This window comes from Sturnira hondurensis, unplaced genomic scaffold, assembly GCF_014824575.4.
Source record: "Sturnira hondurensis isolate 20B ecotype Veracruz unplaced genomic scaffold, ASM1482457v3 Scaffold0007865, whole genome shotgun sequence".
Classification (NCBI taxonomy): domain Eukaryota; kingdom Metazoa; phylum Chordata; class Mammalia; order Chiroptera; family Phyllostomidae; genus Sturnira; species Sturnira hondurensis.
In genome coordinates, this window is record NW_028080496.1 from 4,384,711 (window position 1) to 4,405,763 (window position 21,053).

General features: G+C 50.1%; 1 protein-coding gene across 1 annotated transcript; it reads left to right on the top strand.

Annotated features, from left to right (window-relative positions):
- The first annotated feature begins 72 nt into the window (after positions 1–72).
- MRPL46 (mitochondrial ribosomal protein L46) lies at positions 73–8,578 on the top strand. Its single transcript, XM_037053663.1, has 4 exons — positions 73–323; positions 1,871–2,060; positions 3,420–3,593; positions 8,191–8,578. Exons 1-4 carry the CDS (start codon positions 96–98, stop codon positions 8,439–8,441), a joined length of 843 nt encoding a protein of 280 aa, XP_036909558.1. The 5' UTR covers positions 73–95; the 3' UTR covers positions 8,442–8,578.
- Positions 8,579–21,053: the final 12,475 nt, after the last annotated feature.

Consider the following 21,053-nt stretch of genomic DNA (forward strand, 5'->3'; position numbering starts at 1 on the left):
TGAGCTGTTCCTTACGTGCCGCCCCCGCACTGCCTTGTGGGAACCTAGGATTGGCTCCGGACCGCTGCGCCGCGGTGCGTTGTGGGAGGGCAGAGATGGCGGCGCCGGGAAGGCGTGTGTTGTTTGTGGCGGTGAAGGGTTGGCGGCGTTTCGAGGGGTTCTGGGGAAGTAGTCTGGGTTCTCGCAGTCTGACCCTTGCGGCCGCACCCTCAAACAGCGTTTCTCCATGGCGTCTGTTGGGTGCCTTGTGCCTGCAGCGGCCACCGCTGGTCTCGAAGTCGCTAACCCCTTTGCAGGAAGAGATGGCGGCTCTACTACAACAGGTAGATTTGAGGTGCGGGTGGCGGGTTCTAGGGGCCATTAGGGAACTAATAGAGGCACGTGGGCTTGGGTTCGGTCCCGACTCTGGCAGCAGTTAGTCTGTGTGACCTTGGACAAGTTACTTCACCTCTCAGAACTTCGGCACCCTTCTCCGCAAAATGGTACCTAACTTTCTGGGTTGGTTTTGTACATAGTAGGCTTTCAGTAAAAGATAGTTTGTTTTCATATTTCAAAGGTGACTTTAATGTCACCTTAGGCGACTCTCTGGAGACACTTTTTTCATTCGACACTTGTGGGAAGCGGTGGTGAACAAGGCGGAGTCAGTCTGTATCGTAGGTAGTTGGCAGTTTGGAGAGGAGGGAGTCTTTGTGATGAGTGTTAAAAGGCAGTGGCGCATCTGTAAGATGCCTGTGGTAAAATCAACCCTGTTTTGCTTCCCAGGACTGTTTGTGTGAGAGGCAAGTGAGGAAGCATGGGCAAAAACTGGGTGTGGTGACTGTGACGGTCTTGAGTCCCCACAGATAGTGACTAAAGAATGATGTGTTTCTCTATACTGTAAAGGGGGAGCTATAAACTTCATGCTTTTTACTTGGTGTACTAATTTTTTCTGCAAAGTGTTTCATTAACCACTTTACAGGTAATCATTGAGCACCTCCTTTGTACAGACAGACATTGTGCTAAAACGCTAGGAATGCACCCCTGGGTGGTGTGGCTCATTTGGTTGGGCATTGTCCCCAAAACCAAAAGGTTGAGGGTTTGATTCTTGCTCAGGACACATCCCTGGGTTGCAGGCTCAGTCCCTGGTTGGGGCACGTGGGAGAGGCAGCAGATTGGTGTTGCTCTGTCGCATTGATGATTTCCCTCCCGTTCTTCCTCCCTTCCCCTCTCTCCAAAAGTGAACAAAAATGTCTTTAAAAATAAATAAAGTGCTAGGGATGCAGTGGGACTAAGATAGACATTCCTGGTTCTCAGAGTGCTTCAATCTAGTGGAGGAGGGCCCATCAATAACCAAGTAATCACAGGACTCTTATCGCAGAGTCTGGTAAGTGTTGTAAAGGAAAATGCAGTGCTGTAAGAGAATTTAACAGGGACATCCTAGTTTGATTTTATGACAGATGTCAAGGAATATCTCAAAGAAAGTGATATTTAAATTGGGATCTGAAGGAGGAGCAGGGAATCTCCCAGGAGGGGAAACTAGGAAGAAGGAACAGCATCTGTAAACTCCCCGAAAAACTCCCTGAAGCAGAAAAGTCCATGTCCATGGTGAGTGAGATTCTGATCAGGAACTGACATGACTGGAGCCCTGTCAGTGGGCAGGCAGTTCCCGTCCCAGGTCTCTGTTCTCAGCCTTCTTGACCTCCAGTCACATTCTGACATTTTAGCAGCTGTAACTCAAGCCCAAAGTGCAGGTGAGCTTTTTCTTTCTCTGTATTTTTCTGTGGTGTTTGGATTATATGTCTGGTTATGTTGGGCAGTAAGCTTCTGAGCCTGTCAAGTGTGCTGTATCTCTGTTTTATTCTGCCTGCTTTCTTGTCTTTTTAATTTCCAGATCGAGGCAGAGAGAAGCCTGTATTCAGACCACGAGCTTCGTGCTTTGGATGAAGCCCAGCGCCTGGCCAAGAGGAAAGCTGATGTCTATGACGATGATGATGACGAACAGGAGATACTGCTGGTACAGGATTTGGAAGATATGTGGGAGCAGAAATTTCTACAGTTCAAACCTGGAGATCGAATAACAGGTTTGTGGTCTTTTTAGGCCAGTAAGAAGAGGAAAGGGAACGGGGAGTATGTAGGTTCCTAAACAAAGGACAGTCACCCAGCCCTGCTTTGTGTTTTAAGTAACAAATAATTGCAAATGAGAAAACTTCTTTCAGGTAAGAGAAAAATAAAATTTTTTCTCTGTTCCTCACATCTCTCTCTAATATAACTATTTAAGGCCTGTGTTATTTTTGAATAGGAGGTAAGGATGTTGGGATAGCCTTTTCTCTCTCATTTAAACTGTATGAATGTTTGCTGAATTTTTCTCCTACTTTGGACTGAGAAAGGGGTAAATAAGTCCTTTTCTCACTAGTTCTCTGTGATTTAGATGCAAGCTCTCCTCAGTCAGGTTGGGGTTCTCTTATCCTTGTTTCACAGAAGAATATTGAAGAGAAGGCGGGGGCTATCTTAAGTCAGTAGCAGTACCCAAACCAATGAAGTAATAGGATTTGAATTAGTATGGGTATTGCTTCTTTTCCAAAAGGTCAAGTTACTTTACGGTTTGCTCTTCAAAGGAGAAGTTCACCTTTTGGTTTCCTTTTTTATATATATTTAATTTCCTCAAGATCGTGAGATTCTACCTTGAAAAAGGTCAGGGAAATGGGTCAGGGTTGTAATTTGATTATAGTAGGTGCCCCTTATCCACAGGGAACACATTGAACGACGCCCGGTGGTTGCCTGAAACTGTGGATGGTACTGAACTTTGTATACTATGTTTTTCCCTATACATATACATTTATGGTCAAGTTTAATTTATAGATTAGGACATTTAAGAGATTAACAATAGTTAGTAATAAAGTAGAACAATTATTGCAACGTGTAGTGTAATGAAAGTTAGGTGAACGTGGCTTGTCTCTCGAAATACTGCACTATACTTACTGTTTCACTTAGAGAAAGCATTTTATGGTCTATCTTTGGCATGTCTGGATTTCCAGCATCACTGCCCTTGTTCTCTGGGGCCATGACTAAGGAAAAAAGGGCAGTAGGAACACACACACTGTGATACTGTGAGAGGCGGTCTGATAACGGAGATGGCTGAGTGGCCTGGAGTGCACACAGTGAGGAGATGCTCTGCAAAGGGACGATTCATCCCCAGGTGGGATGGAGCAGGGTGGTGTGCAGTTTAACACTTATGAATAGTTTATTTCTGGAATTTTCAATTTGTGATTTGACTGTGGGTAAAATGAAAGCACAGGTTGGCGGGGGCTGGGAGTGTGCTGGATAAGTGTTTTTGGGAGCAAGGATTGTGGGTCTACTTTAAAGGAAGGATGTGAAGCTCTAATCTTCTTGGTCTGGCCAGTCACAGTTACCTTGTCTCCTCCCACCCCCTGTCTTTGCAGCCGCCGATAAGAAGAATGATCGAACCTCACTGCACCGGAAGCTGGACAGGAATCTTGTTCTGTTGGTTAAAGAGAAGCTCGGAGACGAAGATGTCTGGATGCTGCCCCAGGCAGAGTGGCAGCCTGGGGAGACCCTCCGAGGAACAGCCGAGCGAACCCTGGCCACACTACCAGGTAAGTCCTCCGCCTCCCTCTGAATCCCACGAGGCTTGCTTCCAACTTGGCCTCGGGATGTACAGGCTGACTGTGAGGATGGATTCAAAGGTAAGGATTTTCCTTAGGCCAAGTGAGAATCCGTCTTTGTCCCACTGAGACATACGTTCTGTGCGCTGACTCTTGAACAACATGGGTTTGGGCTGCGTGGGCCTGCGCACATCCAGTGTTTCTTCAGTGAACACATACAGTGCTGTGAATGTATTTCTTACAATTTTTTAGTACTTTTTCTCTAGCTTGCTTTATTGTAAGAATACAGTATATAATACACATACATATGAAATACGTGTTAATTGACTGTTTAGGTTAGCAGTGAGGCTCCCAGTCAACAGTAGGCTATTACTAGTTAAGTTTTGGAGGAGTCAGAAGTTATACGTGGATTTGTGACTACCTGGGTGGTGGGCGCTCCTAAGCCCCACCTTGTTCAAGGGTCAGCTGTACATTGTGAATTGAGGTTGCTGCCGTTCTCGCAGCCTGCTGCTTTTGTTGTCCTTGCTTTCTGGCACTGCCACTTGCCCACTCACCCAGCTCGAAGCCTCAGCATTGTGCTTGATCTCATTCTGGCTTCCATAAATGCTGGGGTCTTGCCTGGTCTGCTCTAAATAGTCCACTTTTCTTTATTCCCACAGCTTTGGCTGTGGCCCCTTTACTCCTGGCTAGACCAGGGGTTCTCAGCCTTGGCACTGTTGATATTTGGGGCCAGAGAACTTTTTGTGGTTACTGTTCTGTGTGTTGTAGGCTGTTTAGCAGCATCTCTGGCCAGTATCCACCAGATGCCAGTGGCACTAACCCATTTCCAGCCCTCCCTTATGACAACTAAAAATGTTTAGATATTGCCACATAATACCTGGGGAGTGAATCACAGGGATCGAGAACAACCCCCACACTGGCTGTTGAAGTAGATTCCAAATCACCCCTTTTTGTGTCTTTCCCTTTAGTGCTGCTAGAAGTGAGCTTGCTGAGACACACCCCCTCGTCACTGCTCTAGAGTTTTTACAGGGTTTCCCATAAAGTTTCAGACTTTCAAGCATGACCTGCAAGTCTTTTGTGCTCTGATCCCCAGCTCACCCTTCTCTGTCTAGCGTCTCATTAGTGTGTGGTCTGAGTTCCAATCTAGCAGATCTTTGCATTCTTTGAATAATGGGGTCTTTCATGCATCTCCGCTTTGACACATGCTAGTTTCTGATTGGATGCTTTTATTCCTCCCTGGTCTGACTCTTCAGTTTGTAAGACTCAGCCGTTTGTTGTACCTTCTGTGGTAGAAGCTTCTCCAGGCCTGTGGTGGGGAGCACTGACCTCCCTGCAGGCTCCCACCGCACCTGTGTGTGCCCTTACTCAGTGCATGCAGCCAGCTTGCACTCTGCCTTGCCTCTGCTGGACACTGTCCAGGCGGTGGAGTCACAGTGCTGGGTGGGACGTGACTCCTGCTCCCTGGGAGCTTATGTTGTAGTGGAGAGTATACTCTTTCTCTCACCCCTTTGCCCTGTACTTGTTTATTAGCACATTTCCCTCCCCAGCCAGAATTCTGACTCCCTCGAAGGTACGTGCAGCATCTGTCCTCTATCACCCTAGCTCTCAGCAAAGCACCTGCCATGGAAGAGGTACTTGCTGAGCATTTATTGAGAAAATGAATTTGCAGTATAAGTGCCACCAGCTTAAGTACCTGCTAATGAGTCATCGGCAGCCTGTGTGTGCCCCCTGGACCCTGGAGGGGCTTGGAGGGGCCTGGGCATCTGCAGGAGAGGGGGCAGGGCAGAGTGGAGTGGGTGGGGGCCTGTGCCGTGCCCTCGGTGTTCTCAGCCATCCCGCAGGAGTGGGCAGCCGGGGGGGTGCTTGCTGGGATCGTTGTGTTCAGATGCTCAGCCTCACGTCACACATGACTTGACGCCCGCTGTGCTCTTGCCTCCTCTGTGCCACACAGGCAGGGGGTCCACCTCGGCCCTGTCCTGCTCTTTCACCCTCCCGCTGCAGCCAGAGGTTCTGAAAGGACATGGATTTGTTAAATGTTGATACTTAAGTACATATAAAATAAGATGTGTTGATTAACTGGAAATTTATTAAAATGGCAAAGAAAAGCTTAAGCAGTGTAAAGGTATATTTATGAAAAAAGTCAAAGCCCGTTCTTTCCCTTCCCACTGGCACCACACTCTCCATCGTGAGGCTCTTGCATTTCGGCAAGATGGAGCTCCTGGAGGTGGGGTTCATGGGCAAGGGGAGAAATGCTGACGTTTCTGACAGGTGATGCCCTACGGTCCTGCATGGCGGCGCACCTGCCATGTGACATTTTCGGGAGTGGTGTAAAGGAGCGCCTGTTTGCACAGACTCACCAGTGTGAAGTAGTCTCCTTTTAATTTTTGCCTATTTAGTCAGTAAAAATGATTGCTTTTGGATTAGCATCTTCTGATTGCTCGTGATTGGAACATCTTTTTATATTTATTGGCTCTTTGTATTTCTTCTTCTGTGAACTGCCTATTCAGATTCTTTGTTCATGTCTGTGATAAATGGTTTCTTTTTTTCTTGATTTGGTTGTATTTTTAATCTGTTTTTTTCCAAGATTATAGAAAAGTAATATGTATCCATTGAATTCAGTGGAAATTTCAGAAAGGTATAAAGGTAACGTACCAATGTAATCCCAGCACTCACAGATACCCGCTGTTGACATTTTGTATTGTATATAGTGTTGTTTTTCAATAGCAAGGAAATCAATTCATTGTATATGGTGAGAATATTATTACATAGTGTCTAGTAAATGTATTGTAGGATAAGAAGTAATTTTCTCTTCGCAGAGGCAGCCACCATTAACAGGTTTTGGTGTATGCTTTTAGAAATGGGAAGCACATATTTAATTTATCTGTTTTCCCCACACGGTTGGAGCATATTTCTACAGAGTTACATACCCTTTCCCCCTCTTACAGACAACCTTTAATTGGCTCTCGACACAGTATGTGAAGACATGGCTTGCATTCTCTAACACCAGTGTGCTGCCTCGTAATGTATATGTGCTGCCCTTTGTTAAGCCTGACTGTCACTTTAACAAATAAAGCCTCAGTGAACACCCCTATTCACTCACCTTTGCTCACGTGCTCACACAGCTGTGTTGGGACTGTGACATCCTGGAAGCAGGGCTGCTACGAATGGGCTTGTGTGAGCAGGATTGGCAGCCGACTCTGCCAGGCAGAGCAGCCACGCCGATCGCGTCCATCAGCGGGGGCCCACTTCCCCCTCCGCCGGGACACGCAGCGCCACATCTGAACCTTAGTCATACGTGGTCGCTTCGCTGCGCATTTCTTTAGTGATAACATCGAACCCCTTGTAATGGGTTTGTAGATCATCGATGCTGATTTTCACATGGACTTTCTGTTTGTGTGCTCAGTTCATTTTTCTTTTAGATTTGTTGTTTTTTTCTCATTGATTTCTAAGTACTTTTTATACCTTAAGGTGTTTTTCTGTTGAATGTGTTGAAATATGTTTTTTAGTTTGTCATTTTGTCTTTGACTTTTTTGTTTTGTTTTTTTTCCTTGAAGGAAGGTTTAATTTTTATATAAATAAATTTCTTTCTTTTTTAATTTAAATTTTGTGTTTTGGTTAGGCCTTCCTCTCTCAAAAATAATACAGAAAGTACTCTTATGGTCTCTTTTTCTTTAATGAAAAATTTAAAAATATGGAAAAACTCAGAAAATACTGAACATCCATAAAACCACCATCCAAAATGAACAAACATTTTTTTAAAAGATTTTATTTTATTTATTTTTAGAGAGGGGGGAAGGGAAGGAGAAAGAGAGGGAGAGAAACACCAGTGTGTGATTATCTCTCATGTGCCCCCTACTGGGGACCTGGTCTGCAACCCAGGCACATGCCCTGACTGGGAATTGAACAGGTAACCTTTTGGTTCATGAGCTGGTGCTCTATACACTGAGCCACACCAGCCAGGGCTAAATGAACAAACGTTTAATGAAAATTTTAAATTTCTGTTGTTAATCTTTGATCTGGATGGTATTAATTTTGATATGAGGGCTGAGATCAGCTTTTTTTTTCAATTTAACTCACCAATTCTCCAGATGCTAGTTAATAATTCATCCATCATTTCCTCATCCTTTGACATGCTGTGTTGGGGCTATTAACCCTTCATTGCAGAATTACCTGTCAGTGTACCTGTCTTTTAACTTCGGTTGTGATGTGTTCACTGGACAGAAGTCAGATCGGGTCCTTTTCATCCTTTCTGTGAAACACTCTCTTTGAAAGGCTGGTGAATTTTGCTTTATAGATGCCACGAGTGTCAGTCCTTCACCAACAGATGGTGGCGAGGCCCTGTCTGGGAGCCCAGTGCTCTGCTCCCCGGTCCTGACGTTTGAACTGCATTGCTGACTTCAGTCTGATGGCAGTGGCTGGGTGCACGGAGTGGACCCAGTGAACCGGCTCTTCAGGAGGGACTCCGTCCTCACTCCGGGGACTGCTTTTACCTTGGCCTGAAATCCCTCTCAGAGATTTTGGGAGCCAGAATAAACAGGTGAGTTGAGTGTGTCCCCATCTTCCAACTTTGTTTTCCCCCCTCTCTCAGAAAACAACATGGAAGCCAAGTTCCTGGGAAATGCACCCTGTGGCCACTACAAGTTCAAGTTCCCCCAGGCTGTACGAACAGAAAGTAGCCTTGGGGCCAAAGTATTCTTCTTCAAAGCACTACTACTAACTGGAGACTTTTCCCAGGCCGGGAAGAAGGGTCATCATGTGTGGGTCAGTAAGGACGAGCTGGGTGACTATTTGAAACCAAAGTACCTGGCCCAGGTTAGGAGATTTCTGCTGGACCTCTGATGGACTGGGCTGCCTGTGGACAGTGCCTGGACAGGTCTGTGGTTGGGGCCTCAAGGACGTTTTGTGGTTGCCCCATCTTTTCAGGGAATATCAAGAAGCAAGCTCAATTCTGTGCAATAAACGAGTTTATCAGTGTGTGTGTATGTGTGTGTGTCTTGCCTGATTTGTCCTTTGATGGCTGCATACTGCTTCTCCCTGTGCGGAGAGAGCCAGGCTTAGGGTGTCTTTCCCTTTCCTCTCCAAGCTGGTAATTGAATGTTGCATTACTTCATAGTGAGTCAGTGCGCTTTCCGGGCCCAGGAAGGAAGAGCAGAAGGAAATGACTCGAACTTGTAAAATCCTTGAGTTCTGTGAAAGCCTCTAGGCCCCTGGAAAAGGAGAAAAAACAAAAACTGGTTGTACGGGTAGTTTTTTAAGGCATTTTCTTTCATCCTTTGTCTTCCTAGAACAAGCAAACAAACAAAACTCAAAACCAGATTACTTTCTGAAGGGTGGGCCCTCTGTAGTCCAGGCTTCCCCGCTGGGTGAGTGCTTTAGGAGCCCACCTGTCTGTCTTACTGTACCAGTTGGCATTGCGAAAGGCTGTGTTTAGCTTCAGTGAGTTTTGAAGAATTTCAGCACGTTTGTCCATTTTACGAAGGATGATTTACGACTGCCCCTGCCCGCACCATGCTGAACGTTGAGCAGTATTTGACCAAAAAGGGTTTGACCCCTGTGCTCCACCCTCCCTTTTCACCCGATCTTGCCCTGAACGACTTTTGTTTCCCCAGTTAAAAAACTGCCCTCAAAGGGAAACATTTTGCCAATGTGGAAGAGGTGAAACAAAAAGGAGAAATGAAATGGCATCAAAATTGACAAGTTCAAAAACTTGAGCAATGGAAAGAGTGTCTCGATCAGTGTATTGCATCAGATGGAGAGTACATTGAAGGGGACTGAAGTTTAAACATGTAACAGTGAATACACATTTTTAAATAAAACTCCGGTGTTTTTTTCTCCTCCCTCAATCTAGCCTAGGGAATAATTCCTTTTTTTTTCACTCATTCCTTTTTAAATTTTTTAATTTTATTTATTTATCTTTAGAGGGGAAGGAGAGAGGGAGAGAAACATCAATGTATGGTTGCCTTTTATGCATCCCCCTGCTGGTAGTTAGCCTGCAAGGAACCGGCCTGCAACCCAGGCATGTGCCCTGACTGGGAATCGAACCGCGATTTTCTGGTTCGCAGGCCCGCGCTCAATCCACTGAGCTACGCCAGCCAGGGCTTACTCACTCCTTTTTTAAAAAGTGTTTTATGTTTAAATAATTGTGTGTTATGAAACGGTCATGAAATCAGCAGTGTCAGCTGCTTCTCTGCATTCAGCAGTCAGGGCATCACGGCCGGGTGTGACTTGGCTGAGAAATGTGCTGCAGGGCACGGATGATCCCTGCAGGGCGAAGGTGCTGAGCGCTGGCCTCTGGGCTGGGGCTCGACCCCTCGCTGTGCGGTTTGGTTCACTACTTGTCTCAGTGTTGGCACGAGGAAGGCTCTAGGTGAACATCCATTAAAAGCAGGGAAGGGAGTGTCTCAGACAAGTCTCTGCCCAGGATAGTGCTTCCAGTAGCAAGGCTGTGGTTCTGGATCCCATCCGATTTCCTGGCTTCCTCTCGGGCATCCTTCTTGTTAAATACACTGGCATGTACTGTGTTGACTGGTGAAATGGGATTTCCATGTCTGTCAGGTGCAGCCTCTCATTCTCATACAGAATCAAAGTTGAGGAAAATGTCCTGTGGTCCAAATCAAGGTGCCTCGTGCCGACCTTCCTCCTTCCCTTGTCTCCTGCACATGCTCTTTGCCCTCATTGTGGAGGGGAGATGTTTTTAGCCAAGGCTCAGCAGTTTGCTGGGCAGTGGGAAAAGGTAAGGGCAGCTGTTGGACCAGGTGTGCACTTCGCATTTTGCTTTCTGGTTTGAGGGTGAATTGCGTGTGTGACCTGTACCACAGGGACCTCTAACCTGTAAGGGAAGTACTCACCGGGCTGAGGTGGTGACTGGTTTCATGACCGACGTCTTGATTTATAATAAATATATTTGGTCTTTGTCTCCATCCATTCAACACAGAGCCTCTAAAACCGTGAAGTTCCCTAAATGTTGAGAACAGTCAAGGTCTGTTACGTTAATAAAGTGACTTTTGCAAAGCTCCTTGGAAACCAGGGGAGCCAACCCTGGGATCAGAGGGTTGGAACGTTCAGACCCAGTCCCCCGACTTCCAGGGAGGAGAGAGGGGCTAGGTGTTCAGTTCACTCACCAATGGCCAGTGATGTCATCAGCCATGCTTACGGCAGTGAGGCCTCCATAAAAACCAAACAGGACAAGCTTTGGAGAGCTACTGGGTTGGTGAGCCCCTGGAGATTCGGGGAGCGGGGTGCACTTGGGGCAGGTGCAGAAGCTGTGTACCCTTTCCCCATACCTTGCCGAGGCACCTCCCATCTGGCCGTTGGGAGTTATGTCCTGTAATAAAATGCTCACCGAGAGCTGCTCTGGCAAATCAGTCAAACCCAAGGAAGGGAATCGTGGGCATCTCCGATTTATAGCCAGTAGGTCAGAAGTACGGTAACAACATGTGGTGAGCATCTGAGGCGGAGGCCGTCTTGTCGGACCGACCCCTTAACGTGTGGCATCTGATGCCGTCTCCGGGTCGGCAGCGTCCAAACTCGGTTGAGTTGTAGCATGTTAACTGCTGTCAGAGCTGCTCGGTGTGGGAGAAACACCCAGATGTTGGAGTGGGTACCAGAATCTTCATTCACAAGATGGCCTGTGGGGTCACAAAGTTGTTTCTTTTAAAGAAAAATAGCGTGTATACCTGGTAGATAGAGAAATGGTATCAGGATAGCATGAAATTAGGTTAGTTCCTATGAGGTTTTCCCCAGAACGTTCATATTTTGAAATGATCAGGGACAGGGTTGAATACCCCAAGAGAGCTGGAAATTTTGTAGACATGCCTTTCTTCACTGCAAGTACAGTGAAGGAGGTTTAGGAGGCAGGTTTAGGAGCTTCAAGACTCACTCCCGGCTCTCCCACTATTAGGCGATCTGGGAAACCCAGTGGCCAGGAGGGCACTGCAAAGATACGGCCCCATCTCCACCTTCTGTTTTACAAAATTGATGAAGAAGGCCTGTCCCAGATCCTGTGTTCGATTTGGATGGAGCTAGTCTCTGCTAGGACCTGCATCGATCTCAAAACACCTGCATCTCAGGAAGAAGGATGAAGTCCCATGGTTTGCAGCTGCAGGGGACCAGTGCCCGTGCCCACTGGGGGCCCAGCTGCTTTAGTGTCATCAGCGGGCTTGCTTCTGTTTTGTTGGTGCTCTTGCTACAGGATTCTGTAGGTTTTAGGTGGCCTGCCCCAGCTTCCTTTTCCCAGCAGCCGTAGTCTTTCAGGAGGGCGATTTTGCAGAATCTCGGAGATAAGGTTTTTATGCTATTATAGTGAGAATGACTGTATAGGCAGAGTGCCAGCCAGCCTCCACTGGCTGTCAAACGTGACCAGAAAATCATTTCCTGTGCGTGCTCTGTGCCAGTAAACAGACAGAGGTGGTGTTCCCTGGGTTTTAGGGGACAGGAGCTTTCAAAGGAGCGAGGTGGGTGATGTGGGGCTAGGGGGTACGGTTGGAGGTGTGTTCATGCACCCTGAGAAATGCTGTGTGTGTGCGCGTGTGTGCGTAAGTAACACATAGGACAGACTTCCCCCCTTCCCCCTGGCCCCAGCACACTGGAAGGATCCTCCAGAAGTTTAGCCCCCACCACTTGGTCATCGCCTTCCCAAGCGATGTTCAGTCACTTTCGTTTTTCACTTGCTGTTTGCCTGGTAACGTGTGTTCAAGAGTTTCCTTCTGCCGGGCTGCTTCTGTACCTGGTGCACAGGCACGCTCCCCTACTCAGCGCTTGCAGGACAGTGAGCCGCTTGTCAGTCCAGCTCCTATACCTACTGAACTTCCAGATCCCTGGGCAGAGCCTGGAAGAAAAGAAAAAGTGAATCAGCTTCTTTCCCCATGGAACTTGAACTTGGGAGGCAGGAAACCTGGGTTTGAACTTGTTTGATGACTTGCAGCAAGTTACGGCTACTATCACTGTGAGGGGCAGTGGCGTGACCCGAGTGCTGGGGCCCACGCCCACAGCCCACATTTCCATTTAAGCCAGCAGGGCTTCAGTCAGCACCGGGGCCAGAATTTGAACTCCGATCCGTGTACAAAGCTGGTTCTCAATTTTTCTTAGCTTTCCGTTTCTCATCTGTAAGATACAGATGATACTCTTTTTCAGAAAATGTGATAATTTATGTCAGAGTACTTAGCACCGTGCAGGGCTTGTTATAAACACTCAGTAAATGTTTCCTCCTTCCAGCATCTTTAGATTCCTAAATTCTCCCGAATTCAGCTATTATACCATCTTTAGCTTTTACATCTCCTGTTCTTCCCTTTTCCAGGCTTTATATTTTGCGGGAACCAAGAGATTCTGACGTGTTTGGTAAGGGACATGAGTAGTTTGGACCTTAGTGGATTCATTCCACCAGCCCGATCCCAAAGTGGGTGGGTGGCAGGTCAGTCCCCTAATCACACCCAACTGGCTGGGCGTGTTCGCCCCTTCCTACCCTGGGCCAGCAAATCCAGAGCCAGTGTTAGGCACAGGCTTACGGGGCACTGAAACCAGCATAGACCTGCTGAGCCGTTCTGTTACCTCAGCAGGGGAAAGAGAAACACAGCAGAGAGGTCGGCAGCCCAGTTATTAAGAGCGCTAAGCCGCAAGCACACACAGCACGAGGCAGCCTGTTTGCCTGAATTCTTAGGGCAGCCGCAGCCCCCGCCCTTCTCTGTCCTGTTTCCTGGACGCCCGGATCACAGCCGGTCGCTTCAGGCTCTCAGTCACCTGCCACTGGCCTTGGAATATTGGTGCTGAAGATCACAGGGTGTGGAGGCGTAAAGGGCTCTGCTCCCCGCGTCCAGGAGAGGGGTCCGGAGTAGGTGCTGCTCTTTCAGGAGGGCGATTTCGCCGAATCTCAGAGATAAGAGTACAGGCCCAGGGATAGGACCGGGCAGCAGACCACTGCAGCAGTTGAGGGGCCGGCTCCGGGAGTCCCCTGTGAGTCAGCCGTGGGGACAGCCAGGGAGGGCGGTAACTAGCCTAGAGAGAGGAATAGGTGCATGTATGTGTATGTATGTAGTACGCACACAGCAGTCATTCTGCCCCAAGCCATCCTCAGATGGGCCAGAGGAGCCAGCAACAGGCTTGTTGAGAGGATTTGGCAGGACAGGGCCACCACAGATGACTGGAAACCCAGACATGTAGCCCCCAAGGAGCTGCTAAGTGGCTGAAGAAGGGACGAAGGTGAGGGGACAGCCCCCACCCCCCTGCCCCCAGGTTCTTCTTTGGCTCAGTGTGGGTAAAATAGCCTCTAGTGCTGTTAGTGAAGACAAAGTTGGGAACACTCTGGGAAGGGGGTTTGGGAGGATGTCTCCAGGTCAGGAGGCCTCGGGGTAGACAGGGCTGAGGAGCGAGGAAACCCCCAGACAAGTCTGGTGGTGGTGGAGGGGGAAGGCGGGGTTCCCAGCTGGTGGCCTGGGCTCATCCTTGTGAGCACCACAAGGTGGCGGAATTTGCCTGACAACCAGTTTGTTCCTTGCAACCTCACTGCACAGGGCCTTAGGCCACTGCCTGGGAGAGAGGCTTCTTGCCCAGACTCTGCAGAGCCCCAGAGCCATGTCCTGTGGGGGGGGGGGGGGGGGGGCGGTGAGGGGCAGCCCGAAGCTGCCAGGACAGGTGCGGGGCACACTTGCTTACTCCGTCTCACTGGAGTCTTACATCGGCCCTGTGTTGTGGCGTTCACCATTGCAGTGTGTGGATCTGCAGACAGGCTGGGTGGGGGACAGGGCTGGGCGGGGCAGGGGGAGGGGTTTATGAAGGTCTCATCACTAACATGTGGTGGAACCAGGATTTGAACTCAGCTGTGTGGTGCTAAAGCCATCTACTGCCCCAGGCTGTCTGGGCGGCCCCCTTTCATTCATCAAGTTTGCACACCTGTCATCAAGGGTGGCTTCCTGGACCCCTGCAAAGGTCTGCACCAGGGCACCCTGGGAGACTGTGGAGAGCACTTGGCGGAGATAACAATGGGATGAAGACACCAAAGCCACTGAGTTTGGAGACGAGAACGACGAGGGTCCTGGTCTTCAGGCGCGGCCATTACTTACCCAGGGGGTGTCGATCCTTCTCCTCTCAGTCGGAGGCAGTAGCTTGAAATGCAGCAGTCGGAACTTTTTGGGAAATGACAACATGGGAAGAGTTCGTTGACATTTAGGATTATTCAACATTAAAGTGAATTTCCGAAACATTCCAGTCACCATTCAACAAGATTCTGTGGAGGAGGTGGTTTGACCGCCCAGCACTGGGGATAGAACAGTGATGGAAATGCGCCTGGCCAATGTCCTCGTGATGGTGGGGGCAGCAAAGGGGAACTGGGCCACGGACGCAGATATGCTGGGCGTCCCCCAGTCAAGGCTTTGGGGAGGGCAGGTCAGGGGTAAGAGGAGCATGTGCCCCCAGAGGGGGCAGTTTTGTGGGGCTGGGGCGTAGGGCTGGGGCGTAGTCCTGTGGGGATCATGCAGTGTTAAATGTGCTTAATTGTTCAAGACAGCCTCAGAGTTGCTTTGTCAAAAGGCAAGACAATGAGTTCCATGATCTTTTGTTGCAGTGAAGCCGTGTCTCGCCTGGGGGCTGGGTTCTAAAGCCTGCAATGGGGAGTCACATGCCATGTTCAAAGTTACCGCTGAGCCGTCTCTTAGGGAGGGGTCACACTGCTGGTGGGCGTGGGCCTGCTGCGGAATCTAACACGGCCAGTGTCCTCCAGTGATGCAACCAGTCATGGTGTGTTCGGTTGAGCACAAGATTAACCCGTTGGCTTGTGTTTACGGAATATAATGGATAACATACTAGGATTTCCCTACCTCTTACGGAAGGGGCAGTCGACTGCAGGTCTGTGTGCCCCTGAAGAAGGACCCAAGTCAGGGCCCTTTGGGAGAATGTGAAGGGGGTTCTGAAATGCGAGAACTCAGTCCCATGAGACGCTCACACACAGAGAGGTGTCGGGATCCCAGGTGGGACTGCCTCACCCATCCCCGACGTGCCCCCGAGCAGGCGCCCCTGGGGGCAGTAAGCTCCCCCACAGTGGATGGAAATGCCTGCTCACAGATGGTCCGTCTCACCTGTAAACATGCCCACGCAGTGGTTGGAACTCATGCAGGTCAGGTGTGCAGGTGGTGTGCTCCTGGGGCATTCGCTGGGCTCCCAGGTGTGTTCGTAGCTCCCTGTACCCTCCCACCCACTGCAGCTAATTAGCTCGCCCGAAAGTTTGTGTGTTAAGCCGTGTACCCAAAGGAGGCTTGGCCTTAAAGGTGACAAATTAGCATTTTTTAAAAGGAGAGCGATTTGGGTGTCAACAAAGTTCTTATGCCAGTGATGAAGTGGTTTAAGTTAGGTAATTCTGGCTTGAGCCGATAAAAACATACGATGGTTGTGGTAATGACTGTCGGTTTTGTGGATGGCATACAAATGGAAAACAGGCCCCGAAACTTCATTTGGCCATGGCTGTCTCCATAAAAAAAGAGTTTAACTTTTTGAGGTGACTCCCATGAAGCACATGACACTCATGTGGATGGATACGTATGTTTGTTAAAAAAAAATGGCATGGCCACACCTGATCTGCAGCCCTTTCCGAACAGCATCCTCTCAGCCATTTTTGTGCATAGGCGAGAATGGAAAGGTTTTCACACGTATCTGCCCCCGGCAGCCACGTTTTCTACCATGTCCACAGAGGACGTTTCTGTGCGCTTCCTTTTTTCCATCCCCACTTCTCACTAATCTCTCGCACGGCTACACCCCCCCCCCCCCCCGCATCTGTGAGCATCATGTCACACAGCTTTGAATATTCACGTCACACAAACAAACAGCTCTGAGCATGCACATCACACACACACCGCCTTGAACACTCAGCACGCACGCACACCCCAAGAGCGTCACACATTCTCATCACATACGCGCACGCACACCCCCTTGAATGTTCACATCACACGTGAACCCTCGATGCTGGCTCCCTACCACGCATTTCGACAGACCTCCGCAAGCCATCTGCTGCGTACGCACCCTTGAACCGTCACACTAAGACACACACACATTTGAAACCGGCACCACAGCGTGCCGGCGCATTCTTGAGCATTCGCATCACACAGGCTCCTCCTGCATATTCACCTCACACACGGCACAGGTCATTTGCCTGTTGCTCTCAGATCTGCTCCCTGCCCTTCCGCTACTGAGCTCTGCAGTGTGCATGTGCGCATGTCAGTGTGTCGAGGGGGGTGCTGAGCCCTGAATATTACATTTCCCAAGCTTTCTTGCCACGGGATTCCAGCTGGGTTTGGGCAGTAAGAGGTGCTGGGAAGGCAAAGGGAGAGGCTCGGCATTTCTCCTTGTTCTTTGCTTTGGTGGCTTTCCCGGCAGCCCTCCACTCTGTGGTCCCATCGCCCGCCAGCAGGCTGCCTCGTGATTCCAGTTCCTGCCAGATGGTCAAGGCTCGTGGCAGCCCCGCCTCCTTCCTCTGTCCCTGCTGCTCTCCGGGTGGCGACGGTGGCTTCTGCTCTGGCTCACCTGAGGGTTGCTTCACCATCCCCTGTTTTTGTTTTTCAGGCTTCTCAATACTTTTTTTAAACTAGTACCCTGAATTTGAATTCTCTCGTCTGCACTACCTGGCGTGGATGGCCTTTCCCTCACTGGACCCTGGCTGTGGCTGAGCTAACACCCCAGATTTAGAATATTCTCCTCCCAGACAGACAGACGTCCCTCCAGCTGTGCTCGGATCTCTGTCATGTCCAGTCCCGGTACAGGCTGACTGTTGGGTGTTTGTTGAATGAATGTTTACAGTGGCTCTCCTCCCAGTGCCAGGATTTTTCTGGGACAGGGCTTGTTGTATCCCTGAACTAGGTGGCTCAGGGGCATCTCTGTCCCCCTCTTGGGGGGTCACAGATGACAACGGTGAGCCCAGCCTCACGGAGGGCCAGGCCATCTTTGGAGAGTGGGTCTCCACTGAGGGGGGAAACTGTCATGGAGCTTCAGTAGGCCAGGTGTGGTTTCCAGAGCAAGGGGACTCTCAGTGCCTGAGATAACTAAGAAAGAATTGGGGGTGTCTTTCCTTCCCTAATGATTTGGGTGCACCTGTGACCTGGGTACTGGTCCCCCAAGTCTAAAATTTTAGTTCTGAAATTGACTTGGGCATGCTATTCTTCACCTCAGCATTTGTGCTCGTAGAACATGAAGGGCTATTACCTGTCACTTATTTCTGTTTACAAAAATGTCTAAGGAACTGTTTGATCAGAACAAGTAATATGTTTCCCTGTGGGCCTTGGTTTCCTCACCGGCGACATAAGAAAGTTGGATTCCAAATGCTGGTGGGGGCCCCCTTGGGTTGGTGGTTGGGGCGGGTCCCAGGCAGTACATGTGGTGTCCACAGGGAGGCGCCACACACAAACACATTCACGCCTGGACGGAGCTGGTCAGAAGCTGTGGGGCTGGAGTGGTCAGAAAGCCCAGGGTGCCCTCCCCCAGAGCCTCGCTGCATGCCCCTGCATCCGCCCCTGTGCAGTGCCAGGGCGAGGCGGCAGTCACGAACTGAGCCACGACCACATTAGAATGAGCTCCTAGGATTAAGCAGAATCATGAAGAGGGTGTGGAGACCCAGGAGAGGTACAATTTGAAAGGGGAGACAGAGCCGGGAAAAAAAATATCACCGACATCCAAGCATTTTCACACTTACTTGATTCAATTTAATATATTTTTACTTTGAGCAGACTGATAGGCTAGCGGGTCCCTGTGGTCCGGTGTCCTGAATTTATGTGATCTTTATAATACACCCAAGGGCAGCAGGGGGCTGTAAATGCTCCTAATTAACAGACGAGGGAAGCCAGGAGCTGGGAGGCTGAAGTGGCACAGTCCTGGTCATGCACCTGGTAAGTGGCTGAGCTGGGACTTAAACCCAGGTCTTAATGAGCCAGGAAGGACATTCCTGGGACCTGGAAATAGTCAATAGGGTGAGCACCTGCCTTGGGGCGGCCTGGGCTGATTGCACCTGGTCAGCGGCGCCAGACATGCAACAGGGAGGCAGTGCTGGCCAGACTCAGGCATGGCAGCAGGTGCAGCAGGTGAGGCCCTTCGATCACCTGCGCTGGCACTTCCTCTACATTTGGGGGGAGGCGACCCAAGCAGGGAGAGTCTCTCATCACAGGCCCCACACAGACCCAGAGACAAAGCGGGGAGACCCCGTGAGTCCTGACTCCCAGCCCCTGGCTTTCGGCATGTGGAGTCCCAGCGTGCGATCCGGTGCTTTCTGGACACCTCTGGAAACTTAGAGGCCTCCCTTCCGTGCTCACTAATATCAGGCCCTGGAGACAGCCTCTCCTTGGCCCTCTGGCGGGGCGCCTCTGCCCTCAGAACCCCAGCTCGGCAGAGCAGGGCTTACTCAGCACTCGGGGCTTGTGGGGCTAGGAAGAGCCAGACTCTTCATTTTGAACGGCTTTCCCTGAGATTACAAGATAGTGCATGTGAAGGAACGTTAGCACATCCAAGTTTACGGATTATGTGGAGATCACGTTGTAGTAATCTCCCTGGCCATCTGGTCTCTGCACGGCTAGCCAGGACCTCCCAGAGGCCTTCTCAGGCCTCTGTGCAGGGCGAGGGCCAGGGCTGGCTGTGGTCTTTGTGCCTGGTGCCAGGCCAGGATTTTCTGAGGGGCCTCAAGGGGTTTCTGCCCCGGTGCCCAAGGCAGGAAGGCTGGGCAAGGCGGGGCGGCTGCAGGCGCGCAGGCATGCGGAAACCCATCCATTACCAGTAACGCTGCATATGGACCGTCCACCTGGTTTTGTAATGAAAATGCACACTTGCATTTTAGAAGGCATCATTAAGCACATCTCTGGGGTGGAGTGGTGGGAGGGCAATTGGAAGATTAGATGCAAAGACCTCCCGTCCCCCTAAGAAGTCTGCCCGAGCGATGGAGTGTGCTTCTGAAGCCCTGAGCCTTCCCACCTCCCAGGAACAGGAAGTGAGAAGTGGACTTGGAAGCAAGGGGGCTCTTGATGCTATTAGTCCAGGCTCTGCCTTCATGGCTGACCAAAGGCCCACTGAAAATCTCCACGAGGAAGGGGAGAAGGCCATGTCATATGGGGGTGAAGTGTCTCATTGGCCTCTGGCTCTTGACAGCCAGGTCTGAGCTCGGCTCTCCATCGCTGTGTGGCCTTGGGCAAGTCACTTGGCCTCTGGGTGCCTCAGTTCCTTGTTTGCATAATGGGGACACAAATAGCGCATATCTTGTGGGTTGTTGTGAGGACTCAACGAGTGTGAAGATTGGCTGGCACCAGGGTCTCTGAGTCCAGAGACCGTCCTGAGCGTGGGGTGGTGGCTGCCGGTTGGCCTGTGATTTCTGTAATGTGAGTGGTGTGCTGGTGAGAAGGCTCTCGGAGGGGGGCGGTGGGGAGGGGCGCTGTTTCGTGGCACTTGCCAATTTCCAAGGTGAAAATACTCCTGCTGTGGCCGCTGGGAGCCACCACTGTGGTGGCGTTGAGTGAACTGGGAAGAGGTGCTCACAGCTGGCTGTCAGGAGTCAGTGTGAGCTGGTTCCAGCTCAGCTGTGGCCCAGGAACTGGGATGATAAGGCTGCTTAATAAATACTAAAAAATTTTGTGCTGGTTGCTAAATAGCCAGTGCCTTGGGTGTCTTCCTACTACTCTGTTAATCTCAACTTTTCCTCTTGCGATCCTCCCAGACCTCCCACTGGTCCTCTGAGAGAGTTAGGAAGACCTTGCTCTGGTGACTTGGCCAGTGTCAGCTGTGGTTGGTCAAGACTGGGCCAGACCAGTGGGTGAATTATTTGGGTGTCACAGATCTGTAGCCTGGAGGTGCCAGGCCAGTGGGCAGAGTGGCCCTGGTTTGCAGACGTGATGCCCCGCCCCCCAGCTGTCAGCTAGATCTTGGGAGGCCCCATCCTCACAGTGTTGCCTAGCACAGCAATAGATGGAGGAGGAGAAGCCCTGTGTCTGGAGGTCACACTGGGGCAACAGAGGGCACACATCTCTGTTAAAATACAGTTTGCACAGGATTTGCTTGAACGATTAAAAAATGTCATCAGTATGACCTGCTTCACCAGCTTGGAATGCAAATACTGTTACACTTCTTTGATTTCTTCAATTAATTGCTTGAGCAGTCTTTATTATTTGGAAGTTCAGGATCTCTCTTCTGAGGCCCCCTGCCACATTGGATTGTTGGCTCAGCATGAAGGGAATAGACCTGCTTCCAAATGCCAGGCAGAGAAACAACTCGAGTGTGGTTAGTCCACTCGCTGGTGGTCTGGTGGGTGGCTGCTGTGGTGACCTCACCTAGGATGCCCAGCCTGACCCGTGTGCCAAGGGATCCGGGGCAGTAGGGAGACAGGCAGGTAGCAGACATGAGTGCGATGGGTTGGGGGCAACAATAGAGAGTGGTGGGGTCTGTGGCGAGGTGTCATGTGCATTCCTCCAGACAGCCGAGGCCAAATGTGGGCCCTCTGTTGCC

Coding starts and splice junctions, on each gene's coding strand:
- MRPL46 (XM_037053663.1), top strand. CDS start 96: ATGGCGGCGCCGGGAAGGCGTGTGTTGTTTGTGGCGGTGAAGGGTTGG. Junction 324..1,870: donor TGGCGGCTCTACTACAACAG/GTAGATTTGAGG, acceptor TTTAATTTCCAG/ATCGAGGCAGAGAGAAGCCT. Junction 3,594..8,190: donor AACCCTGGCCACACTACCAG/GTAAGTCCTCCG, acceptor CCCCTCTCTCAG/AAAACAACATGGAAGCCAAG.